The sequence below is a fragment of the Dipodomys spectabilis genome, unplaced genomic scaffold (genome assembly GCF_019054845.1).
Source record: "Dipodomys spectabilis isolate Male_0828 unplaced genomic scaffold, ASM1905484v1 ptg000108l, whole genome shotgun sequence".
Lineage (NCBI taxonomy): Eukaryota > Metazoa > Chordata > Mammalia > Rodentia > Heteromyidae > Dipodomys > Dipodomys spectabilis.
In genome coordinates, this window is record NW_024870785.1 from 13,226,768 (window position 1) to 13,251,800 (window position 25,033).

At 36.7% G+C, this 25,033-nt stretch overlaps 1 protein-coding gene across 4 annotated transcripts in view; it reads right to left on the reverse strand.

Moving 5' to 3' along the window:
• Znf280d (zinc finger protein 280D) overlaps positions 1-25,033 on the reverse strand; it is a 77,429-nt gene that overhangs the window by 49,878 nt on the left and 2,518 nt on the right. For all 4 annotated transcript variants that reach the window (XM_042687516.1, XM_042687517.1, XM_042687519.1 and 1 more), the window contains exons 2-6: positions 12,332-12,478; positions 11,308-11,373; positions 11,069-11,205; positions 4,328-4,445; positions 187-357 (exon numbers count right to left, since the gene is read on the reverse strand). In XM_042687516.1, the coding sequence (XP_042543450.1) occupies positions 187-357; positions 4,328-4,445; positions 11,069-11,205; positions 11,308-11,373; positions 12,332-12,467 (628 nt within the window). In that variant the 5' untranslated portion in view covers positions 12,468-12,478. The remainder of the gene's footprint in view (positions 1-186; positions 358-4,327; positions 4,446-11,068; positions 11,206-11,307; positions 11,374-12,331; positions 12,479-25,033) is intronic.

Consider the following 25,033-nt stretch of genomic DNA (forward strand, 5'->3'; position numbering starts at 1 on the left):
CAACAAAAAGAGAATAAAAAAGGGATACAGGTTTGGTTCTGTGGTAGAGTACCTGCCTAGCAAGTGAGAAGCCTTGACTTCAAACCCCAGTACCAAGACTCCTCTTAAAAAAAAAAAAAAGAAAATCAAGCTCTAAGAAAACTTCATATTTACAATTTCCCAATCTATGCTAGAATCCATAGTTACCTTTTGATGGCATAGCTTGGGGAGACATCAGTGAAGGAGATTTAACTACAGGGAATACAGCTGAGGAATCTGTTACAGAAACACTTTCACCAGGCTTGGGCTTTTTTGGATTTACACTGTTCACTTCAGAAGCAGAAGGACGTTTTGATAAAAACAAATTTTCATTCATACCTGGAATGATTTAAATAGTGCAGTGGGAATATTTTAAGATACTTGATGAAACTGATTATAACTCAGTAAAATAGTCTGACCTAAATTACACAGAATATAAATGAGTTAAATCACAGAAATAACAATAATAAAAACTCAATGATATATACTCATATAGTATAAACAACACAAACATTTAGTGTAGGCTACATGGATTCAAATACTGATATCTGCAAAACAATCATTCTATGCAAGAATGTTCTAAATGTTTCAAATAAAAATCTAAAAACAGTGGTTGGGAAGGTGGCCCAGTGGTAGAGTACTTGCCTTGCATGCATGAGACCCTGGGTTTGATTCCTCAGCACCACATAAGCAGAAAAAGCTGGAAGTGGCGCTGTGGTTCAAGTGGTAGAGCGCCAGCCTTAAGCTGAAGAGCTGAGGGACAGCGCCCAGGCCCAGTGTTCAGGCCCATGGCTCACAAAAAGAAAAAAAAAAATCTAAAAACAGACAGCTCAATATAAGCCAAGGAACAAAAACTTTAAGAGTGTATCTGAATAAAATTCCTACAAATTATTTATCTTTAGATACTCAGTGCTTCAATATGCAAAGCAGCAAAAAATAAAATGGCAATATAATCTTTGTTTCAAGAAGTTAGAGACCCTTAAAATATTTTTCTATTCAATTTCTCATATATTGTTAGTCCTTTTCTTACCTAACAAATTGAAGAGAAGTCTACTCAGACAGCTTTGCAGAGTATTACATGCTTGTTGCTTTGTACCAAAAGGAAACAACTTACCTTGAATAACATTCTGCTCATTCGTAAGAAAGACAAATATTAGAAATAGTGTATAGGGGTTTTTATATATGTTCCTCACAGTTTAGAGGTTGATTTTATGAAACATATTGGGTATGTTTAACAGGGAAATTTTTCCATTTTATTTTAGACTTTGACATACATTTGTGTTTGAATAGAAATTTCTTTCCTAAAAATGCTTTTCCATTTAAAAACCATTACCTTAAGGCTAAAGGATTTTAGCCTTACTTACAGCATTAGCTGAAGGGGGGTATTTAGGCAACAACCAGGCCAGGCAAAGTTATTATTTTTTAAATATCACATAATGTACTTTGAACATTACAAAACAGCATTTTACATTATTTTTCTTGTGCTGGTCCTGGAGCTTGCACTCAGGGCCTGGGAGCTGTCCCTGAGCTTTTATACTCAATGCTAGTACTCTACCACTTGAGCCACAGCTACACTTCCTTTTTTTTGGGTGGTTAATTGGAGTTTCCAATTAATTAATTAATTGACTTTGCTACCTGCTCTGGCTTTGAATCTCGATCCTTAGATCTCAACCTCTGAAAAGGTATGATTACAGGCATGAGCCACTGGCACCTGGTCTACACATTGTATTTTAATAATTTCAACCATATAATAAAAATAGAAATAGTGAATATTTGAAACATTCTAGGCTTTTAGGCCAGACAACATAAAATCAAATCTAGCTTCTGTCACTCTAGTTAGGTATTCTTAGTTTATTTAATTCTTCTGGGCCTCAGTTTCCCTTATACAGTAAATTATAAGATTTTATTTTCTAGAGCTGTTTTAAAGATAAACAAGATAATATATTTAAGCACACCAAGAAAATATCTGGAATATAGAAAGCACTATCATTTTTACACTGATTTTTACATCTTCGTTTAAAGGGAAAGATCGTTCCAATCTAAGAACAAACATACAGAAAAATAAGAACATCACACTAGTAATGGGTTATCTTTTGAAAAAACATAAAAATAATTTCCCCCCATTTTCAATGTACTCGATTTCAGATAGATATACCACAAATACATGGAAAAAATTCTCTGAATCACCTAAGTATTCTGGTGAGATGCTTAAGTTAGTTGAAAATCCAATGGTACTTTTAATTAAGCAACTGAATATAACAAGCTGAATGGTAAAAAAAAAAAAAATCAGTTTGATAGAAAAAAACATTAAAAAAATCTCAACATTAAATTCTGTTTTAAATTCTAACCCTTTAACATCTCTGTTCTATTGAGCTTGTACTGTTCTACTTCAAGCAGTTCTATTTCTTTTTTGGGGGGAATCTGGTCGTGGGGCCTGAACTCTGGGCCTGGGCACTGTCCCTTAGCTCTTCAGATGAAGGCTAGCACTCTACCACTTGAGCCACAATGCCACTTCTGGCTTTTTTTTTTCTGCTTATGTGGTCCTGAGGAATCGAACCCAGGGCCTCATGCATGCAAGGCAAGCGCTCTACCACTGAGCCACCTTCCCAGCCAAAGAAGTTCTATTTCTGGCAGAAAAAAAATCTTACTCTCATTCAAGATCAAACTCAGACTGAATCTTTTCCAGAGTTCCATAATCTCCACAGACAGCAATCTATTAATCATGCTAACTAGCATTATTTCATAATGATCATAGATCACAACCATCAGTATTTCAAGTCCTTTAAATCTTATGTTTTTCCACATTCTATTTAAATTATCTGCAAATTAAAAAAACCTTATTTAATAAAGTAAAAAGCAAGAATTAAAATTATGTCTCCAATGGGATAGTTCCAGGTATGGAGTATTAATCCACTATTCAGGGAAAATGAGTATTTCCATTCTTAATAATATGAGACTCGATAAAAGAATAAAAATAACCTAATAACAAAGGCTCAAACCATCCATCTTCCAACTTATCTTACTGTTTAAAGCTTCACTCCCTGTGGTGGAAAACCTAGAGGAACAGTAGGAATCATTATTTGTGTTTAAATCCAAAGTCTCAAGGATACAGACTCATTATCTGAATAAAGTCTATGTGTTTTGTAAACCAGATTTCTTCCTGTTTGCTTTGATTATACTTGCTTTATTAAGGAAGTAGTAAAATAGTTACATAAATGACCCTCAGAGAAGTATCAAAGTATTAGGCACTAGTGTGCCACTATGAAAATTAAAAAAAAAAAAACGAAACTTGACAGGAGCCTGGTAAACTTTCCACATTGACCTATTTAATATTGTACACACACACACACACACACACACACACACACACACACACACACACACACACACACACACACACACACACACACACACACACACACACCTGCTGTTTAGCCAAATCTTTTAGATACATCTGAATTGCTACTGTACTAGAATAAACTATCCTGATTACAGGGAATTTTCAGTAAGACAAAACTTCTTTTTTCTTGGTCGTGGGGCTTGAACTCTGGGCTTGGGCGCTGTCCCTGTGCTCTTCAGCTCAAGGCTAGCACTCTACCATTTGAGCCACAGCGCCACTTCTGGTTTTCTAGTGTTTTATTGGAGATAAAAAGTTTCAGGGATGTTCCTGCCTGGGCTGGCTTTGAACTGTGATCCTCAGATCTCAGCCTCCTGAGTAGCTAGGATTACAGGCGTGAGCCAGCATCGCCCAGCTAAAATTACTTTATATCTTGTTATTGAAATACTATGTTTCAGAACACAATAAAAAAACTTTAAATCTTCTTCAATAGATAAATTATATTATCTCTTCAAAGGGTATTTATTGAGTGCCCACTATGTACATATCACTCTTTGTTGAAGCCACTTTGCAATAACACTTTAAAAATCATATTTAATTACTGCATTGGAATTACTGACTGGAAGAGAAGGATACTAACCTAACCAAGAAATCAACTATAACCATACACTTTTTCACACTAGTAACTATTGAAACTCATATTTTAAAGAGTACTTAAAGTATTTCTTTACCTCATACAAATTATTTTAAGGTTGTTTTCAAAGTTTGTTCCAAAGAGGAATGAGTTCAATATGGTTTAACCAAGATTTTATTTAAAAAATCACTCAAAAAAGGCATTCAAAAACTATTAGCACCCAACCATATAATCCATGAAACCTTTCACATGCAAAGGACTCAAAACAGAAAATCAATGCCATATGCATACTCAACAAATTTGTTTTTATTTTAAGGAAAAAAAATACTAAAACCAACCTGCTACAGAAATTGTTGGTATCCCTTGGTACTGTGGTAATTCTGTATCCTGGGTCAAGTCAAACAGTAACTCAGAAGAATTACTAGATACAACTCGGGATGACTTTGTTAAATAGCCCTGTTAAAATATTTTAAAGGAAGAACATTGCATTTATTCAACAGTTAGTTACTTTGTTTCATAAACTTTGAAACATAAAAAATTGTATACCATATAATCTCCAAAATATAATCTCCAAAAACACAAGGGGAATCACTGACTTGCCAAAATTATCATCTACCAAAAAAGAAAGCAAGCTAATAGCACTGGCTTATTTCTAACTAACAAACTAAAACTATTTAGCTACCTAATTTGGGGAACAAATTTACGTTCAACTTTATCTGACACACTGAACTATTCTAAAGATGCAATATTAACATGAAGCAAATAATGGAATCCAGCAAATCCTCTAGGCAAAAGTACTCTCCTCTGGAGAAAAGTAGAAAACACTTTGCCATAAATATAAATGCCTCTACACCTTTAAAAATCCCATATCCAAAATGTTGGGGCAATTTGGAATCAATCTGTACTATTGTACATAAGCATTTAGGATGACTGTATCAACTGTTATGAATTTTGGAACCATCTTGGAGAAATTTATAAGCTATCAGGTCAGAAAGAGAAGAGAGAGCCCCTTATTCTTCCAGTCAGCCCACAGGAAGATGTGCTAGGCCAGAAATGCTCCCATCTCATATGACAAATACAATAGTAACCTGGCCAATAGGGTGAAAAATTAAGAATGCCAGGCAGATAGGGTTTAAAACAGTAGCTATTTATAGGAATGATCTGAGCCAGTGGTCTAGTCTCAGGATTGGATTCAAAAGGAATCTCAATGTTTTCACCAGCAATCAAGGTATCCCAAGCTAAAGGAAGGGCTAAAGGGGCAAAAATTATATATAAAGCAATGTGAAAGGCTAGGAAGGTGGCTCAGTGGTAGAGTGCTTGCCTTGCATGCATGAGGCCTTGGATTAGATTCCTTAGCACCACATAAGCAGAAAAAGCGGAAGTGATGCTATAGCTCAAGTGGTAAAGTACTAGCCTTGAGCTGAAGAGCTGAGAGACTGCAACCAGGCCCAGAGTTCAAGCCCCATGACCAACCAAAAAAAAAAAAAAAAGCAGTGTGAATTCTTATGTGAGAATACACATATTTGGCATAACTACAAAAAGTGTGGTCAATATAATTTGGAGATATATGTTCCAATACTTATACATTAAGTATAAATAGACAAAATACTTCCCAATATTTTTTATAAAGAATAACTATTGTGTACAGTAAAATCTCTCAGTGAGTTAGACTATGATACATAATAAACCAAGTTTAACAATGGTAGCTGGGCACCAGTGGCTCATGCCTGTAAGCCTAGCTACTCAGGAGGCTGAGATATAATGACTGTGGTTCGAAGCCAGCCTGGGCAGAAAAGTCCCCATGAGACTCTTACCTCCAATAAACTACTCAAAAAATCTAGGGTTGGGAAGGTGGCTCAGTGGTAGAGCGCTTGCCTTGCATGCATGAGGCCCTGGGTTCGATTCTTCAGCACCACATAAGCAAAAAGAAAAAAGCCGGAAGTGACGCTGTGGCTCAAGTGGTAGAGCACTAGCATTGAGCTGAAGAGCTGAGGGACAGTGCCCAGGCCTAGAGTTCAGGCCCCACGAGCAGATCTCACCCCCCAAAAAAAATCTAGATGTGGCTCTGTTGCTCAAGTAGGAAAGTGCTAGCCTTGAGCTGAAGAGCTGAGGGACAGCGCCCAAGCCCAGAGGTCAGGCCCCATGATCTAAATAAATAAATAAATAATAAAATGATGACATTCACTGCTGGCAAAGTATATAGGTGATATTCTAGGATGAGCTGTCTAAAAATTTCAGCAGTAGCTTCCAAAGTCTCTAAAAGGCTTATTTGATCCAGTTATTCCACTTTGAAGAACTCACAAGGAAATGAAGTTTATGGAGAATTATTCATCATAGCAAAATACCTACAATCTATGGGTCGAACAGAGAAATAGTTAAAATTTAGACTATCACGCATCCATGAATCAAGTTTTGGAAAATGTTCCAATGACATGTTCCAAGCAGAATACTCAGTGAAGATGATAAATGTATATTATTACATATAACAAACAGGGTCCTGATCGATGTACTCTCCTGCATTTTCAACTTTCCTTACTTTAACAATATGTATTAAATGGTTTTGTTATATGTTTATAAGCTGAAGGATAATTAAGTTTCAAGAATTTTGTTTTGTTAACAACTTCTCAGTTGACATGAGATTGTTAAGAAGTTATGGAACCAAGTTACTGTTATAACCCAAACCACATTATACACTAAGGTCTAAAAGATCTCAATTAAAAAAAAAAAATCAGTCACACCATATGACTCAGGTGTAATCAAACCCAATCTAACTTCAAGGTAAATACTTTATCTAAGTACGTGCACCTTACAAATGGAAAATATTCACTTGTATTTTCCAAAATAGTTAACAGAACGATAATAAAGTTAATATTGCTAAAACACTCTCCTGTAAAACAGTTCTGATTAATTAACTACTATAATTCTAGAAAGCAAGCAACCCATTGTAAAACAAATACTTTGCTAAAATAATGCTCCACTAGAGCATTTTTAAAATCTGAGAAGAGCACATATTCAATATGTTAAATAATTAAATATAACAGCATATGTAATAATATAACATATGTAATAATAGTAAAAGAAGTACTTTACAGAAATTTAGAAGACACACTTTTATAAACTACATAACCTTGGACAAGTCACGTCTCTACTTCAAGTTATTCATACTTCAAATTGAAATAACTAGCCACAATTATGTATGTTAAATGCACTTGCTCTTCACAGTAAATGCATTATATCAACAGTTATCAAACAGTACTAATACTTAGCATTATCCCATTTTATGAACCAGTAAACTAAGACTAGACTTAAAATGAGCATCAGATACGAGTAATTATAAAGACCATGACCTTTAGCTATGTCATACTGATGTTATAAGTGATAATAATGGCATTACATTCCACCTCTACCTGTAAGAGGTGTTAATACAAAGATAATCCATAAAAACACAAAACATACATACACATAGAGAACAGGATATAAAATGTAAAATTATTCATTGTAATTTATTAAAACTAGTGGCTTCCAAAATTTAGGGGGATAGTCTTGTAAATAGGATTGTCAATTCATTTCTTAATACATCATTTGAAACTTTGCATAGTAGATCACTAAGCTTTATTAAAAATATATAATTTTGACACTCCATCCAAACAAAGGGGAAAGACTGCTCTTTTCCTAAAGGACCCCAGGATTAGGAACCACCAATTGAGGTACTTTGATTTAAAACTATACCTGCAGAAATAAAACATTCTGAGTCCTAAAAGGCTCTAGTTTTTTTTTTTTTTTAACTTTTTAGCACCATACTTTGTTTTGTTATCTCTGCTCCCAAGTCCAGTGTTATAAAAATTTTTACCTAGTTACATTAGTTATGTCTCTGTAGTTTCTTCCCTCTAAACACCAACCAACAGCTTATGACAAATATGAGAGAGCCAGTAAGTTAATTTGATTTCAACTCATCAAAAAAGCTTTATATTCTGAGTAGCTTTTTACTGTTACTTCAGGACCATTTATTGTATATTTTTTTTAAAAATATAAATAAAATTCTGCTTTTTAGAGGATCCAAGGTAGAAACTCAATAGATTTCTATACTTTTCATATTATTACCATTTCTCTAAGTATCCTAACTTTTTGGTTTCAAGATCCTTTTATACATTTAAAAATTATTAAACTCAAAGGTTTATGTTAGTTATTGATATTTACCATACTAGAAATTAAAACAGAGAAAAAATTTAAATATGCATTTATTAATTTATTTAAAATAACAATAAACCCATTACAGATCAACATAATAACATTATGAAAAATGGCTGGCAAACACATAAGAGTGGCATTATTTTACATTTTTGAGTATTTCTTTAATTGTTTACCTTAATCAAAAGCTATGATTAGCCTATGACCTGCTATGCTTTCAATATGCAAGGATACATTTTAGTTGATGAAGAATATTTGGCCTCATGATAATACGTAATCAAGAAGTGTATTGGTAGAATTGTAAAACAACTGTACAAATATTACTTTGATCCTATGCCAAAACTCACCAGTTAGTACTTTCTTAAAGGTTTATTTCAGTATGAAACCTGAAACTTTATATGTGAACTTTTTGTATGCTGTTTCATTCAATTACAATCATCTTATACTTTAAATGAATCTTTTACTCATATATTTTTTGTAGTATAAACACTATTTGTAAAATTTGGTTTCATTGAATCATTTCAGATTATTTCAAATATTCATTCTACAGTATCAAAAAAACCATATTTATTAATACCCATCAGAAAAGTCTTGAAATACTGGGAAGCTTCTAGGATCAGAAAAGATGAAAAAAAATTCTGATTTTTTTTTTTCTTTATTGAAGTTCAGATTTTATCATTTGCAGTGATACCAGTATTTGTTGTTTTCCTTGAAGTGGCAGGTGCAGTGTTTCATTTTGAGGAAGTATTAGCCAACTTCAAGACTAAGTTAAGTGCATGTAGCAGACAGACTTTTCTAAAGAAGTGGCCTCTATGATCGCACTTTCTAATATGCATATCCTGTGATCCTCTTGCTCTGAGCACAGGTATAATCTCTGTCTTGCTTCTAAGAGACAGAATCTAGCAAAGATGACACAATATACAAAAGACCTTGTGCACATGGGTATGTTGCCTAAAAGTGTAATGACACCTTGCTAAGGACTTTCCTTGCTAGCTTTGACAAGACAAAGCTGTGCTGGGAATCAGTGAGCCAGACCCAACAAGATACTGAGAATCTTAATTGGTTTTTGTTTTTGTGCCAGTCCTGGGGCTTGTGTTTTTTTCACTCAAGGCTAGTACTCTACCATTTGAGTCACAGTTCCACATCTGCCTTTTGGTGGTTAATTGGAGATAAGATTCATGTAGACTTTCCGGCTTGGGCTAGCTTTGAATGGTGATCCTAGGACTAACAAGGATTATAGAAGTGAGGCACCAGTACCTAAAGAGACCCTTAGGTTGATAACCTTTAAAGGAACTAAATACCACCAACAGCCATGTGAACTTGGAAGCAGATACTTTCCCTATAGAGCTTTATAGGAGATGCAATATTATTGACATCTTAGATGCAGTTTTGTAAGGTCCTGAAGCAGAGGACCCAGCTAAGCTATGATCTGACTCTTGACTTATTAAGACTTTGGGATAAGTTGTGACTTAAGTGACATTAACTGTGGTAACAGTAAAATAAATAAGTATACAAATAAACACACCATGGGTTAGTCAGTCATCCTTTCAAGTAAAAGTTGTGTTCAATTAACACAAGTCAGACAGTTTGGCTCTCACTTCAATTACACAAGTGCTTTCCCTCAAGAAAACCATCATTCTTGAAGTGCTTTATATACACTACCCATATCATCATACAGAATATTTTAAAAGACACATACCAATGGATAGAATTAATACAATTAATAACATCAATTGGTACTTAATATGTAAATCAATGTTTCATACATTTTAATACTTCAGAGTATAATGGGAATTTTTTTCCTGTGAGAACATGGCAGGTAACTATTAGATAAATGATTAGTATAGATTTGTGCCTGTCTTCATCCACACTAGGGCATCAGCAGCAGTTTACTCAACAATTATAGTGTCTTTAATTGTAATGATAGCAGTGCTCACTCCCAAACCCCTGAAATAGTCTTAGAGAACAAGGGGATTGGAGATCATCTTTGAGAATTGAACTAAAGCAATACTTCCATTTTTTACAAAAGTACCGGTGGCTCTTGCCTATCACCCTAGCTACTCAGGGATCGAGGTTCCAAGCAAGCCTGGGCAAAAAAGTGAAACTCCATCTCCAATTAACAAGCAAACAGCCAGGTTAAAGACATGGCTAAAAAGTGCCAGGCATGAGCAAGCAAGCCAGGTGAACACAAGGCCCTGAATTCAAGCCCCTGTCAGGAAAAAAAGGTACATATTCATACATCATATTTAAGTGTGGCTAGTCATGTAGTTTATCATTTAGCCTAGACCCATCATCTGCCAACTATGTGATCTTGAATGAATCATTTAACCTTCATAATCCTCAATTTCCTCAACTATAAAATAGGAGTAATAAAGTCAACTTCACAGGGATATCAAAGAATTGAGATTCATTTTATATAGCATTTAGCACAAACCCTTATATATATTAACAGCTCAGTAAATAATAATACCATTAAGGTTTTTGAAACTAAACCAGGAAGCTGTGCTTTTAGAATAAAAAGCTATGATGGTCTCTCAATGAGTTTTACAATTTAAAACACCTGGCCCAGTTTGAAATCTTAAAATATTTTGCCATTATGCAACATTCATTACATACTTTTATTCATGTTTGGATAGCATAGTTCTTGATACAGTAGCTATTGAATTAAAGTATATTCTCTGACTTGCTACTAGGTTGAGGACTTAGTTCCTGTAGTCATTCCTTTGGGTACCAGTTAAGCTATCAAAAAGACAGTCACGTTTTCTGATCCAACTGTGCTTCTATGGGATGAATACGTATGATAGTTCAGATTTTTATCTAGTTTTTGTTTATATTGGTAAATAATATCCAATGTATCTCTGGGCTGACTGTGTAGTTTCAAAAACACTTACAGGTTTAGAAAAAGGCTGTACAATAACAGAGCTATCTGAAGATCTAGATTCAGGATGAAAATTTACTGGCGAGGCAGCAACTGGATTTGATGGGTTCGTATAGTGTTGACTTGTAGACTTGAATGCAGCAGAAATACCTGTATTTTAAAATTATACAATATATTGAATATATATATATACACAGTGAATCTTGTCAAAATACTTCACTTTTAAACTCAAGTAGTACAATAATACTGTACCTCGACTGAGTGCACCATTCTTTATTCCCCTTGAATATGAGCTGGGGTTAACTCTGTTCAAAATATCTATAAAAAAAGGATAATTCTTTTAAAATTCATTATTTATATGAAATATATATTAAGAGACTAGAAACAATAATTTGAAAACAGAAAGATGCTTTGTTTGTAAGGATACGTATCTTATACCTTAGCCTTCTGTATCATACAGTAAATAAAATACCTCTCATTGTAACTAAACACACAAAACCCAGGATAGATAGTATAATAATGTTCCATTATCATCAATATGAATGCTCTCTCAACAAATTCCTATTAAAGGCCATACAGCACTCCATGAGAGATGATCAACCTGCCACAGGAAACAGTATGAAAATTTCAAGTTAATTCTTTCTCTAATAAAACTGTTATTCCAATTTGTGGGCAAGAAGAGTGAGTACTAGGCTTTTGGAAAATTTTAAAGTAGATTTTTGTGCCTTTAATCACTTCCATAATTAAGAACTATATGCTTTATGTTTTTAAATAAATTCTCCTGCCTTACAACAAACAAATACAAAAATGGGATAAAATTCTTTCTCCTTGGAATTTGTACACTCTTTTGAGTAGATTATTTGAAAAAGTCCTGGTGTCCTTGCCATAACATAACAATGTCAAGTCCAATCACTCTAACTGAAAGCTAATGATACAGAGGTTGTTCCTGCAAGAAAGGCAGAAGGATTTAAGTGTACTAACTGCTACAACATCAAATACAGACACTATAGTTAATGTACCTCTGTTTCACAAATTTAAGTAGGAAGTGCAGAAAGACAGGGATGGTCTGAAGATAATTCACAAATTGTCCTTTATTAAAAATAACACCTTTAGTGGGAGGGAAGGGATAGTAGGGGAAAAACAAGGGAGGGGTAACAATGCTCTATAGGAAATGTACTAATTACCTTACACATGTAACTGTAACCCCTCTGTACAGTATCTTTACAATTTCAAAAAAAACTTTATAAACTTGGCTTCACTAGAAGTAAATGCTTACTTGAAATTGCTGGTTTTGAACTTGCTATCTCTCCAACAAAGATTGGTTCATCATCGTCATCATCCTCAACTTCTTTTATTTTCTTCTGCCATGGCTCTAGCTCTTCTTCTTCACATTCCATAAAAAGTTCTGCCATGTCTGAATTGTCTAATTTTCAAAAAAAGGAAACAAATCTTATTCTTAAGGAAAAAAAACTATTTTGTAACATATAGTATGGTATTAAAAACATCATATACTTTAATAATCGTAATGAAATTTCTGAATTAATACCTGTAGTTTGTACATGCTTTTAACAGGAAAAAACTGTTACCTCATCTGAAAGATACAAACTAGTAAAGATATAAACTAAAAGAAAAAAAAGACATAAACTGGGCTGGGAAGGTGGCTCAGTGGGAGAGTGCTTGCCTTGCATGCATGAGGCCCTGGGTTCGATTCCTCAGCACCACATAAGCAAAAAAGAAAAAAAAAAGCCAGAAGTGGCACTGTGGCTCATGTGGTAGGGCACTAGCCTTGAGCTGAAGAGCTGAGGGACAGCGCCCAGGCCCAGAGTTCAGATTCCACGACCGGACCAAAAAAAAAAAGACAAACTATAAAATAATGAATAACAGTAGCTATTTATGGTGGACAGAAAACTTGAGAACAATCAAATTCAATTATGTTTCAGTCATACCCCTAGAATATGATTATCTCTACAAAAAAAGGATTATATCCAATTATTTTTTCCTTTTAACAAAAGACAGACTAAGAAGCAACAGGTGGGAAACTAGACTTCTTTCCTTCCTTCCATTGTTGCTCTTGCTGTGAGACTGGGATTCGAACTGGGTACTTGATATGTTGCTCACTGGCTAGCATTCTACCAATTGAGCCATGTTTCCAACTCCCAAACTAGAATTACTGAACTAGATTCAGGAATATCAGATACAAAGCAAAGCAGGAGTGATTTGCTAAAACAAAATACTAGATGTGAGTAAGGCCTAGCCCATCGAAGACAAATTAGACATTTCTTACCTAAAGAAACTGATAGAAAAAAATGAATAAATACCACTCTTAGACATTCTGACCAAGGACAGAAGTCTTAAAAAGTATGTTAATGCTTCACTCTTTTTTTTTGTTTTTTGGTGGGTCATGGGGCTTGAACTCTGGGCTTAGGCACTGTCCCTCAGCTCTTCAGCTCAAGGCGAGCATGCTACCACTTGAGCCACAGCGCCACTTCCGGTTTTCTAGTGGCTTATTGGAGATAAGAGTTCCACGGACTTTCCTGCCCAGGCTGGCTTTAAACCATGATCCTCAGATCTCAGCCTTCTGAGTAGATAGGATTACAGGCGTGAGCCACCGGCACTTAAATACAGATGGACAACCAATAAGCACCAAGAATGTTAGCAAAACCTCCAATCTAAAAAATTAAAATTTAATAAAATAGTTTTTAAATCCCAAGGAAAGGATAACATAAGGCAAAATAAGAAAATACACTGGAAAAAAAAAAGAAAATAAACTGGTGTGAGACAAGAATAAATGTTATATAAAAAAAGCAACATTCAGAAAAGAAAATCAAGATCAAAAATATGATTACCAAAAAGCAAAGTTAAGAAAATATCCCCAGGGTCTGGGAATGTGGCTCAGTGGTAGAGTGCTTGCCTTGCATGTCTGAGGCCCTGGGTTCGATTCCTCAGCACCTCATAAGCAAAAAGAAAAAAGCCGGAAGTGGCACTGTGGCTCAAGTGGTAAAGTGCTAGCCTTGAGCTGAAGAGCTGAGGGACAGCGCCCAGGCCCAGAGTTCAGGCCCCATGACCGGACCCAAAAACAAAACAAAAAGAAAATATCCCCAGAGAACTATTATAAATTAGGGAAAACGAGATTATTAAAAAATTAATTTTAAAGATACAACATTATCCCAATTAAAATTTACAGAAAGAGGAAAAAAAGTGGACATAGGCTGGGTGCAAGTGGCTGGGTGCAAGTGGCTGGGTGCCTGTTATCCTAGCTACTCAGGAGACTGAGATTTAAGGATTAAGGTTCAAAGCCAGGAAACAATGTAAGACTCTTAATTAACCATCAGAAAACCTGAAATAGCACTGTGGCTCAAGTGGTAGAGCACTCGCCTTGAGCTGAAGAGCTGAGGGACAGCGCCCAGACCCAGACTTCAAGCCCCACGACTGACAAAAAAAAAAAAAAAAAGTGGACATAGGTTATTAAAGAAATAATTTAAGAGCTCCCAATGACACAGATTATAGAGGGATCATTCCTATGTACTTCTAAATACTGTTGAAAATGTTGACTTTTTAAGCCTCCTTTATTTTCTAGTTTAAGTGAGTGAGCATAAATAACAAAACTGTTGGGAATTCAGTTAGACTTCTTGAATGACAGCTGACAGACTTTCCCTGGCTGCCTTAAGCAGTCAGCCAAGCAGTCAGCCAAAACGGCCTCTTCTTTGGCAACCCTTAAGAATGCCCTCAGGCAGCTGGCTATTTGAAATTGCACCAGAGCTTTGATGGAACTCCACTCCAGCTGCAAGAACTACTGTTAACCAAGGTTGCTGCTGATACCAAACTGGTTTTAGGACTTGTCCTAGACATGACTGCTTCAGGTAACCTGTACTGGCTTTTAAACATTCCAGTGTCTTGTTGAATTTTAGAAGACTGTAGTTATTCTGGTAACCATTTGATAGAGTTCATTTTAGAAAAAGACTTACACTTAGTCCCTAACTGCCCAAGCAAATGCACCAAATACTTATTTTAAAAGAAAGTTTAAAGTAGTTGAACAACCTTGGTTGTTGTGTATTACAAGAGAAGAATTCAGGCAAGATGTGAACATAGAAAATAGGTGAGAGAATGTTTATTAGAAGAGAAACAGAACAAAGAAAGAGAACACAAGACATAGGCATGCCACAAAAAGACAGAAGTTTAGTGCCTCTCCACCATCTTGGCTCCTCTTCGGTCTTCTTGGTTATAGAGCTTGACCTTGGGTTAGTGATAATTAGATGGCTTTCTGACTGGTGGGTCACCTTTGTTTCCTGTACAATTGTGATACAAAAGATTTAAGGTCTTATCCTTATTCCTCACTTTTTTGCCCTTTTTATATCTGAATTCTTTTTGTTGTTGTTGGTCATGGGGCTTGAACTCTGGGCCTGGGTGTTGTCCCTCAGCTCTTCAGCTCAAGGCGAGTGCTCTACCACTTGAGCCACAGTGCCACTTCCATTTTTCTAAGTGGTTTATTGGAGATAGAGTTTCACGGACTTACCTGCCTGGGCTGACTTTGAACCACGATCCTCAGATCTCAGCCTCCTAAATAGCTAGTATTTATAGGCATGAGCCACAGGCCCCTGGTTACTTTTGAATTCTTTTTTTTTTTTTTTTTTTTTTGGTCAGTCATAGGGCTTGAACCCTGGGCTGGGCACTGTTCCTCAGCTCTTCAGCTCAAGGCTAGCGCTCTACCGCTTGAGCCACAGCACCAATTCCATTTTTCTGAGTGGTTTATTGGAGATAAGAGTCTCATGGCCTTTCCTGCCCAGGCTGGCTTTGAACCCCAATCCTCAGATGTCAACCTCTTGAGTAGTTAAGATTACAGGCGTGAGCCACCAGCGCCCAGCTTCTGATTCTTTTGTAGCCCCTTTCCCCCATTTCATTGTCAGGCAAGTTTTGGTTTATCAGCTTATCCTGACATTTGCAAGCTGAATAAGCCACAATTCCCTACCAGCTTTTCTACTAACTCCATGTCATTCTTACTGGAGTTGACTCAACAGGATGTCTGAGATTGGTAGATATGAGGTTATAAGTGGATCATAAGTAAGGCCAATGAGTGGTGAATATTTAAGTCTTGTGATTAACAAAAATAGGAGCTGTACATATGTAAAGCTGTACTTGGTGGAATTACACACATGCCACACATCTTTCCTAGCTATATAACCAGGCTATTTTCCATTCTAATCAGGTTAATCTGGGAGGCTTCTCTAGTACAACCCCCCAACCCCAGCCCTTTTTGTAACATTAGGTCCAAAAAAGATTTCTCACAATCTTTGTTTGTTCACTTGTGATCTTAAGCAGGGAACTCTAAGAACTCTTAAGAACTTTCTAACTCCAGTCTTCCAGAAGCAGCACAGCAGCAATAGCAGCTATAATGCAGCTGGAGAATGACTTCTGAGATATTAAGTCCACAAGGATCCGAGGGTTGAAAGACCTCAGCAGCTAGAAGAAAACATAGACTTCCAGAAACTGACCAGGAACATACAAGACTCCAAAGGACTACAGAAGTACTAAGAAGACAAGAGGCTGCAGAGAGCTAAGACTACAGAAGGAAAGAGGCAAGAGACAAGACAGAGAACTCCAGCTGCTGAAATAGTTCTAGAGAGCTGCCAAAGGTTAAGACGCACACAAATCCCAACACCCAAAGTTCAGAGACTAGAACATTAGACGCTGGGTGAGAACTTCTGTGGTGAAAGCCCAGAATTGCTCTGAAATGAGCAACTAGAACAGTGCTAGCTTTGAATGATTAGGGCTGTAAGTATCTTTTCAGGTCCTACAGGTCTAACTTTGAGGTGTGAAAGCCTGACCCATAAACATCTAACACTCAGAAGCTCAGGGCTACCAACACTGAAGACCCCTACCTACCTACTTTTAATTTTCATCTTAATGCAACTAAATGACACCCCCAGCTATCTATTCACAATATCAAAATCTACTTCCTATTGATTTAGATCTAGCATCTCAAACATTCCATCATCTCAACACAGTAATAACTTTTAAGAATTTTTTTTCTTTTTTTGGGTCCATCCTGGGGCTTGAACTCTGGGCTTGGGCGCTGTCCCTCAGCTCTTCAGCTCAAGGCCAGTGCTCTACCGCTTGAGCCACAATGCCATTTCCGGTTTTCTAATGGTTTATTGGAAATAGTCTCACAGACTTTTCTTCCTGGGCTGGCTTTGAACCACGATCCTCAGATCTCAGCCTCCTGAGTAGCTAGGATTACAGGCATGAGCCACTGACACCCAGCAACTTTTAAGAATTTTAACTTTAGTTAACATTTCATTCTCTCTCTCTCTCTCTCTTCATCCCCCCCCCTCTTCCTTTTTCCCTCCTTCCCTCCACCTCCCTTTCTCTTTTGTGCCAGCACTGGGGTTGAACTCAGGGTTTGGGCACTGTCCCTTATTTTTTTGTTCAAGGCTGGTGCTCTACCACTTGAGCCAAAATTCACTTCCAACTTTTTCTGACTAATTGGACAAGTCTCACAGACTTCTCTGCCCCATCTGCTTCAAACCTTAATCCTCATTAGGATTAGGGTAGCTAGTATTACAGGCATGAGTCACCAGTGCCCAATAAACAAAGCATTTTAAAATGTAACATCCAGTGGCTCACACCTGTAATCCTAGCTACTCAGGAGGCTGAGATCTGAGGATCACAGTTCAAAGCCAGCCCGGGCAGGAACGTCCGTGAGATTCTTATCTCCAATAAACCACTAGAAAACTGGAAGTGGTGCTGTGGCTCAAGCAGTAGAGGGCCAGCCTTGAGCTGAAGAGATGAGGGACAGCGCCCAGGCCCAGAGTTCAAGCCTGCGACCCACAAAATTAAAAACAAAATGTAACATTAAGCAGAAAGGTATGCCTCCATCGACTACTGAAACTACAAATAGATCTAAATCACATTATTAAAAGCGTCTTTATAAAAGGAATATTTCCTCTTCACGATAGTATAGGAAATCTCTCGTTGAACATCTTCTCTTCATCCAACATAAACCTTGCAAATCTGATCCATCCTACAAGCCTTGCTCTCTACTTATTGCTACTTTGTCATGCAGGGTTTTCTACTTTAGAGTGTTCTGCTAAAAAGCATCCACCTCAACCAAATCCTCCTCACAGCCAAATCAAATTACCTTATTTTCTGGTTCATTCTGCTTACTTATCTTGCAGCTGTTTTAACTTCATTTCTTGGAATAGTCTATTCACTACTTTTCTATGTGCTGTCTAGTTTTCTACTCACCTGCTCTCTATTGTTAGATTCTCCCAATTATCATTTCCCCTTTATGTCACATAAAGACAGGTTTTCCATGCATGTTAGACCTACAAACTGCTCCCTAGAAGGCAGATCCAATAAACTCCAGAGTCACAGCTATTGTTTCTCCATAGTAGTGTAATAGTCATCTAATGTTAACCTCCAATCCTGACATCCCAATTAAGTTGTAATCCCTAGTACTTCATTACTTAACGTTGATATCTAGATGCTGAAATTTACCTCAAATTCAATATTCTAAAACAATATATATATATATATTCTCCCCTTAAACATTAGTTCTACAGATTTATTTGCAGTAATTTAGGAAGTGGTAACAACTCAAGTGCTGGTACATGCTACAACATGAAACCTTATTCAGAACAACATATAAAAAACAGAACCTCCACTCATGTAACTGTAACCCCTCTGTACAGCATCTTTACACTAAAATTTAAAAAACAACAAGGAAAAAAAAAACAGAACCTCCAGATTAAGAATGTCATAAAATAATGCTAGAAGCTTCCAAAGTACAGTAGTGACAGGAATAATAGGCCAAATACTCCAGAATCCAGGACTTTCTGAAGACGATTGGTGCTGTCAAACAAAGTTAGCCCTCTGTCTAGCCCAACAGAAGTAGCTGTGATTATAACTGCATGCTACCTCATCTAGCCTGCTTATTACTTTTAGAAAAAAATCAAAATTCACTATGTCCTGCAATCAGTTTGTCTCTATAGAAGAATCCATTCACTAGTTAAGACACATTACGCATATCTCAATTTTATTTTTTCTACATTTTGCTATTTCAATCATCTAGGTCACCATGGCTCATCAATTAAGCCCAATTGTGTTTCTAAAAAAGAAGAAAATGGAATAATGATTCAATATTGTCCTGAAAAAGAAAGGCTAAGGGAAAGTGAGGAAAGACTAAGACCACAAGATAAGGACTATATAGGAGTGAAAGTAAGAAGTAAGAGGCAAATGGATTGAGACTAATGATCATTGCTTTGGTTAATAATTGTAGTCAAAACAAAAATTAACTGAAAGACAAAGTTAGCTGGGTACCGGTGTCTCATTCCTGTAATCCTAGCTACTAAGGAGGCAGAGATCCAAGGATCATAGTTCAAAGCCAGCCCAGGCAGGAAAGTCCATGAGACTCTTATCTCCAATAAACCACCAGAAAAAAATCAGAATGGCGCTGTGGCTCAAGTGGTAGAGTGCTAGCCTTGAGCTGAAGAGCTGAGGGACAGCACCCAGAGTTCAAGCCACATGACCAAAAAAAAAAAAAAAAGGTACTGAGTTCATTTAAGGATAGAATTTTTACCCTAACCTGAGAAAGTAATTTACCTTAAAAAAGAAAAAAGTTATACATTAGTGTATTCATGGAAAATGGCTGTATTTTCCAAAACAAAACCTTTTTTTTTACATTGCTGTAGATCTCATTCCTATGTATTAATAAAGACAGCTGATTCTCTTATCAGCTTCTACATTCAATCTGCCTCACCAAATTGTTGTTGAAGGGTACAATATCCAGACACACAAGATAAATGAGTAGTAAATGAAAGGCATGGCAGAACCTTTTTTCTTTTTTTTTTCTTTGTCGGTTGTGGGGCTTGAATTCTGGGCCTGGGCGCTGTCCCTCAGCTCTTCAGCTCAAGGCTAGCGCTCTACCACTTGAGCCACAGCACCACTTCTGGCTTTCTCGTGGTTAATTGAAGATAAGAGTGTCACGGACTTTCCTGCCTGGGCTGGCTTTGAACTGCAATCTTCAGATCTCAGCCTCCTGAGTAGCTAGGATTACAGGTGTTAGCCACCAGCGCCCAACTTGGCAGAACCCTTTCTGTCTCACACTCCAGAACACTGGACAACTGCTACACTAAATGAATATAAGTCAAACCAAAGTCTTTGTTGAGAGAAGACATCTATCTATACTGAATGGCCAAAATCCAAAGGGTAAAGCAACAATTTTAAACTGTGAAAAATTAAAGTGATAGGTAAATTCAACTGATGCCAATTCTAATGTACAATGCTAATATATATATATAGAGAGAGAGAGAGAGCACTAGTTATGTGTAAAATACTATTGAAAGTATAATAAAAACGTTTATTATCCCCCAAATCATTTTGATCTATTATGAAGTCTAATTTTATTTTTCTACGTTTTGAAATATACTGCTACTTCAGTCATTCTAAATCTACCATGTTCAATTAATCTCACTGTGCTCAATTTTTTTTTCCTTTTTCTTTTGGGTCCGGTCATGGGGCCTGAACTCTGGGCCTGGCCCTCAGCTCTTCAGCTCAAGGCTCTACCACTTGAGCCACAGAGCCACTTCCGGCTTTTTTTTTTCTTTTTGCTTATATGGTGCTAAGGAATCGAACCCAGGGCCTCATACATGCAAGGCAAGCACTCTACCACTGAGCCACCTTCCCAGCCCCGCAATTTTTTTTTTCTTAAAGCAATCATCAGTGAGTAGACAATATATTTCTAAAACCATGGATCAAGGTACTCATTAACCAGAAAAAACTACAGTATACAATATATTTACAACAAAAATGTAGATGTTTTATTAAAAGGACATGTGACATTATTCTTTAATCCCTTAGATTTGTATACTTAATTTTAGCTTGCTATTGTTCATATAGAATACAATGTTGAATGCAGAGTATATAAAGGTGGGTGGAAGGAAACAAAAGATACTTTTATTTTTGGTGCTGGTCCTTGGGCTTGAACTCAGGGCCTGAGTGCTACCCTTGAGCAAAAAAGCCCTACTACTTGAGCCACAGCTCTACTATGGGCTTTTTCTGTTGCTGTTTTGGGGGTTCTGGCAGTAAAATGGAGATAAGAGTCTAAAGGACTTTCCTGCCCTAGCTGGCTTCAAACAGCGATCCTCAGATCTTAGCCTCGGCAGTAGCTAGAATTAAAGGCATGAGACACTAACACCTGTCAATACAAACATTTTAATCATTCTAATTGGTGGTTTTAAGATTAAAAGTGTCTTGTTATTGTAAAGAACAAAAGATAGGATCTTTAACAAAATTATGACCCAAATGTCTTGAAGTATTGAATTTTATTGAAGGGAAGTAATTCAAGATCGTATCTATTGAATAACACCTGGTCTCAAATCAGTATTTAACAAAATAAATAGTTCCAAGGTCATATACAACAGCTGATGAGTGTTTGGTTGCATTCAGATGATGTTATCCTCTATAGATAGAAATATCTGGAAAATATGAACTCAAACCTGGGCAGCATCCAACAGTGAGACATAATAAACTTGGGTACTGCAGATCTACATACACAGAGAATGAAAATGAGGATGAGAGTAGAATCACAAGAAGCAGATATTATAAGAATTAAGAAAAAAGAACTTCAAACTTCTGTCAGAAAGAAAACTTGTGGCAATTTTTTACAAAAAATTGTACAAAATCATTGAAATTAACCTAACTGGAGAGAATATGCTCAAGTGGGGATGATGAGATTTATGGTCTTACAACATCTATTTATCATAGCTCACTACTGCTATAACAGCCCCAAACTGAGTATTATCCATCAAGAAACTTTCTAGCTGGCACTCTTACCACAATGTTCTTTTGTGCACAGATCTCAAACTGGAAAAAAAGAAACTATGCTTTGTGTAGATATAAAGATTTAAAGGGGGGATTATATGGGCTACAATTTCAATAATAAAATGTAATCAAAGAATTCAAATGTGTTCAAACTCATTGTATGGGTCGTATGAAATGGATATAAGATATTTTCTGTTTTTCACCATTCTAAGTATATACAAAGAAGTTTGCTGTATTTATATTTGTATTAAGAGCTTAAATTGTTTTATGTCTTTATTCTTTTCACGTTATGCTTTTGTTATTTCTATAAATTATATAAAATAACTTACAATGTAAAACCTAAAACAAAATCCTTTCCAATTTAGATATTAGTCATAATTTTTTCCTGTACAATGAGGATCAACAGAACCCTTAAAAGCATATTGCTTTGCAGAGTGAACCAAAATTCTAAACAGTTTGTAATATGAGTTGAGAGTAACTGAAGTTATTATTTACATCATTATTTAAAGCAATTTGAAGCTAAACATAGTGGTGCATGCTTATAATTTTAGCACTCAAAAGGCTGAGGCAGGAAGATCGTAAGTTCAAAGCTAGTCTGGGCTACAGAGTGAGACTAGTCACAAAAACAAAAGAAAAGAAACAAAAAAGAGGGAAAAGCACTTTTTTTCTCTCAAAAAAGAAAAGTTATTCAGGATTACATATTTAATTATTAATGAATGTTTTAAGTATTTTTCAACTTCCAAAAGTTACTTTTGAAATAACAATGCTGTCAATAAAAATTTCTAGTCTCCTGTCACCTAGTATTAACTTTATATACATATATATAGTTATTCTGATTACATAAAAAACATTTCTTGATATACTATCTAATTTCTTTTGCAGAAATAAAACAAGTGAGTGTTTAAAATGATTTGCTCCTTCTCTTTGCCTTTCTTCTCTACTAAAAATGTTACTGCTGAGAAGTAAAGCACAGGACTGGAGTAAGAGTGTTGACATTTGCAGTCTTCCAACACCAGCCACCTCAGAACTTTCTATTCACCATGACTCCTTAGTACTACAAAGGCCCTCAGCAAGCTTTCAAAGACAGGTGTTTTTCTGACTTTGTTTCCTCTCTTCACCTTTCTAATCTCAAGAGGTAATAGCTATTTCAATTTCTCTAGGTAGATTACACTCCCAAACTGCCCTCTTTCTCCCTCCTAACTCTAAACCACTCACTTCTGACAACAGCTTTATCCAGTAACTGCAGATAAATTCATACAAAGTACAAAAGCTAAAATATCACCCTACAGACTTGTTAAATACAAAAGGAAATGCTTCAATACAGAAATACTTCATCTCCTCTAACAGATCAAAATGAGGATTACTAATAAGACAACCTTACTCTATTGGTATTGCAAAACATATAAAGAATGACCTATGAACACTCAAAATATTAAGCCTTGGGCTGGGAAGGTGGCTTAGTGGTAGAGTGCTTGCCCAGCATGCTTGAAGCCCTGGGTTCAGTTCACAGCACCACCTAAACAGAAAAAGCTAGAAGTGGCACTATGGCTCAAGTGGTAGAGTGCTAGCCTTGAACAAAAGGAACGTGGGGACAGTGCCCAGACCCTGAGTTCAAGACCCAGGACTGGCAAAAAAAAATAATAATAAGCCTGATAGTATGGAGAATCTTCCAAATACTAAAAGTAGAACAACCCTAGATCCAGCAATACCATTCTTATAATCCAAAAGACTGCAAATCAGGATACACAAAAACCTGCACACTCACATTCATGATGTTCTATTTACAAGAGCCAAGTTATAGAAGCAGCCCAGATGCCCTACAACCAATGGATGGATGAAGAAAATGTGGGAGAAATGAATGGACTTGTGAAAATTTATGTTGAGTGAATAAATCAGACTCAGACAAGGGGCACTTATTTCCTCTCTCATGTGCAAGCTAGACCTAAAAATATAAACATAAGTGAAAATACATACAGGATCATATGCACATATATACTATCAAACTGATTAAAGTAGGATATATTCAGGATTAGATTTCCACGATGTATCCTCTTTGAACAATTAATAGCTTAACAAATGAAAATCAAGAAGCTAAAATGTCTTGCCTGAAAAGAAGGCGGGGGGGGGGGGGGGGGGGGGGGTGAAGGGAAGGCAGACAAATGGGAGAGGGCAAGAGTGGATGAATACAGTCACAATACTCAATGTACATATGTAAATAAAGAACTAGAAAACTTGAGGGGATGGGTAGGGATGGGATAGAAGAGGCAACATTGATCAATCAAGATTCACTGTAGACATGAATGGACATGATGAACTATAACCCCTTTGTACCATTTTTAAAAGGTATTTTAAGAAACTGTAGATACAAAAATATTAAGCTAGGGCTAGGAAGATGGCTCAGTGGTAGAGCGCTTGCCTTGCATGCATGAGGACCTGGGTTTGATTCCTCAGCACCACATAAGCAGAAATAAAAAGGCAGAAGTAGCACTGTGGCTCAAGTGGTAGAACACTCACCTTGAGCTGAAGGACAGTGCCCAGGCCCAGAGTTCAGGCCCCACGACTGAATCCCCCCCCCCCAAAAAAAATTAAGCTAGAAGCCAGCCTAGGCAGAGAAGCCTTGAGACTCTCATCTCCAATTAACCACCAGAAAACAGCAAGTGGCACTGTAGCTCTGTAGTGGTAGAGCTCTAGCCTTGAGCAAGAGCTCAAGGACAGGGCCCTAAGCCAGTAGTTCAAGCCCCACCACCGATAAAAAATAAATAAATGAGAATAGCCACTGTTAGGTCTACCCGGGAAAAATGGCTCCTTCCCTATTGTTCTTCCTTGGTGCACTTGTAGCCCATTCCCTACTAGCCTCAGCCCAGCATTCCTAACGCAAGTAACTGGCCCCTGGGTTGCACTGGGAGGTCCCCCTGGCTCTGAGGTCTTCCCTGAGTCCATACCTCCTCCTGCCCTCTCCCTATATATCAGTCTCCATCATTAGTTCTGCCCTTGTTTTGTTCCTGGCCACAGACTTTCCTTTGCCCCTTGCCCCTCCTTTTCCCCTTCCCTGCACCCTTGTGCCCTTGCATGTCTCCATCTCATGCAGGTCAGTAGTATGCCCTCCCCTAATAAACTCTTTTCTACCTGAACCATGTGGTAGTCTCCTTTCCGCTGAACC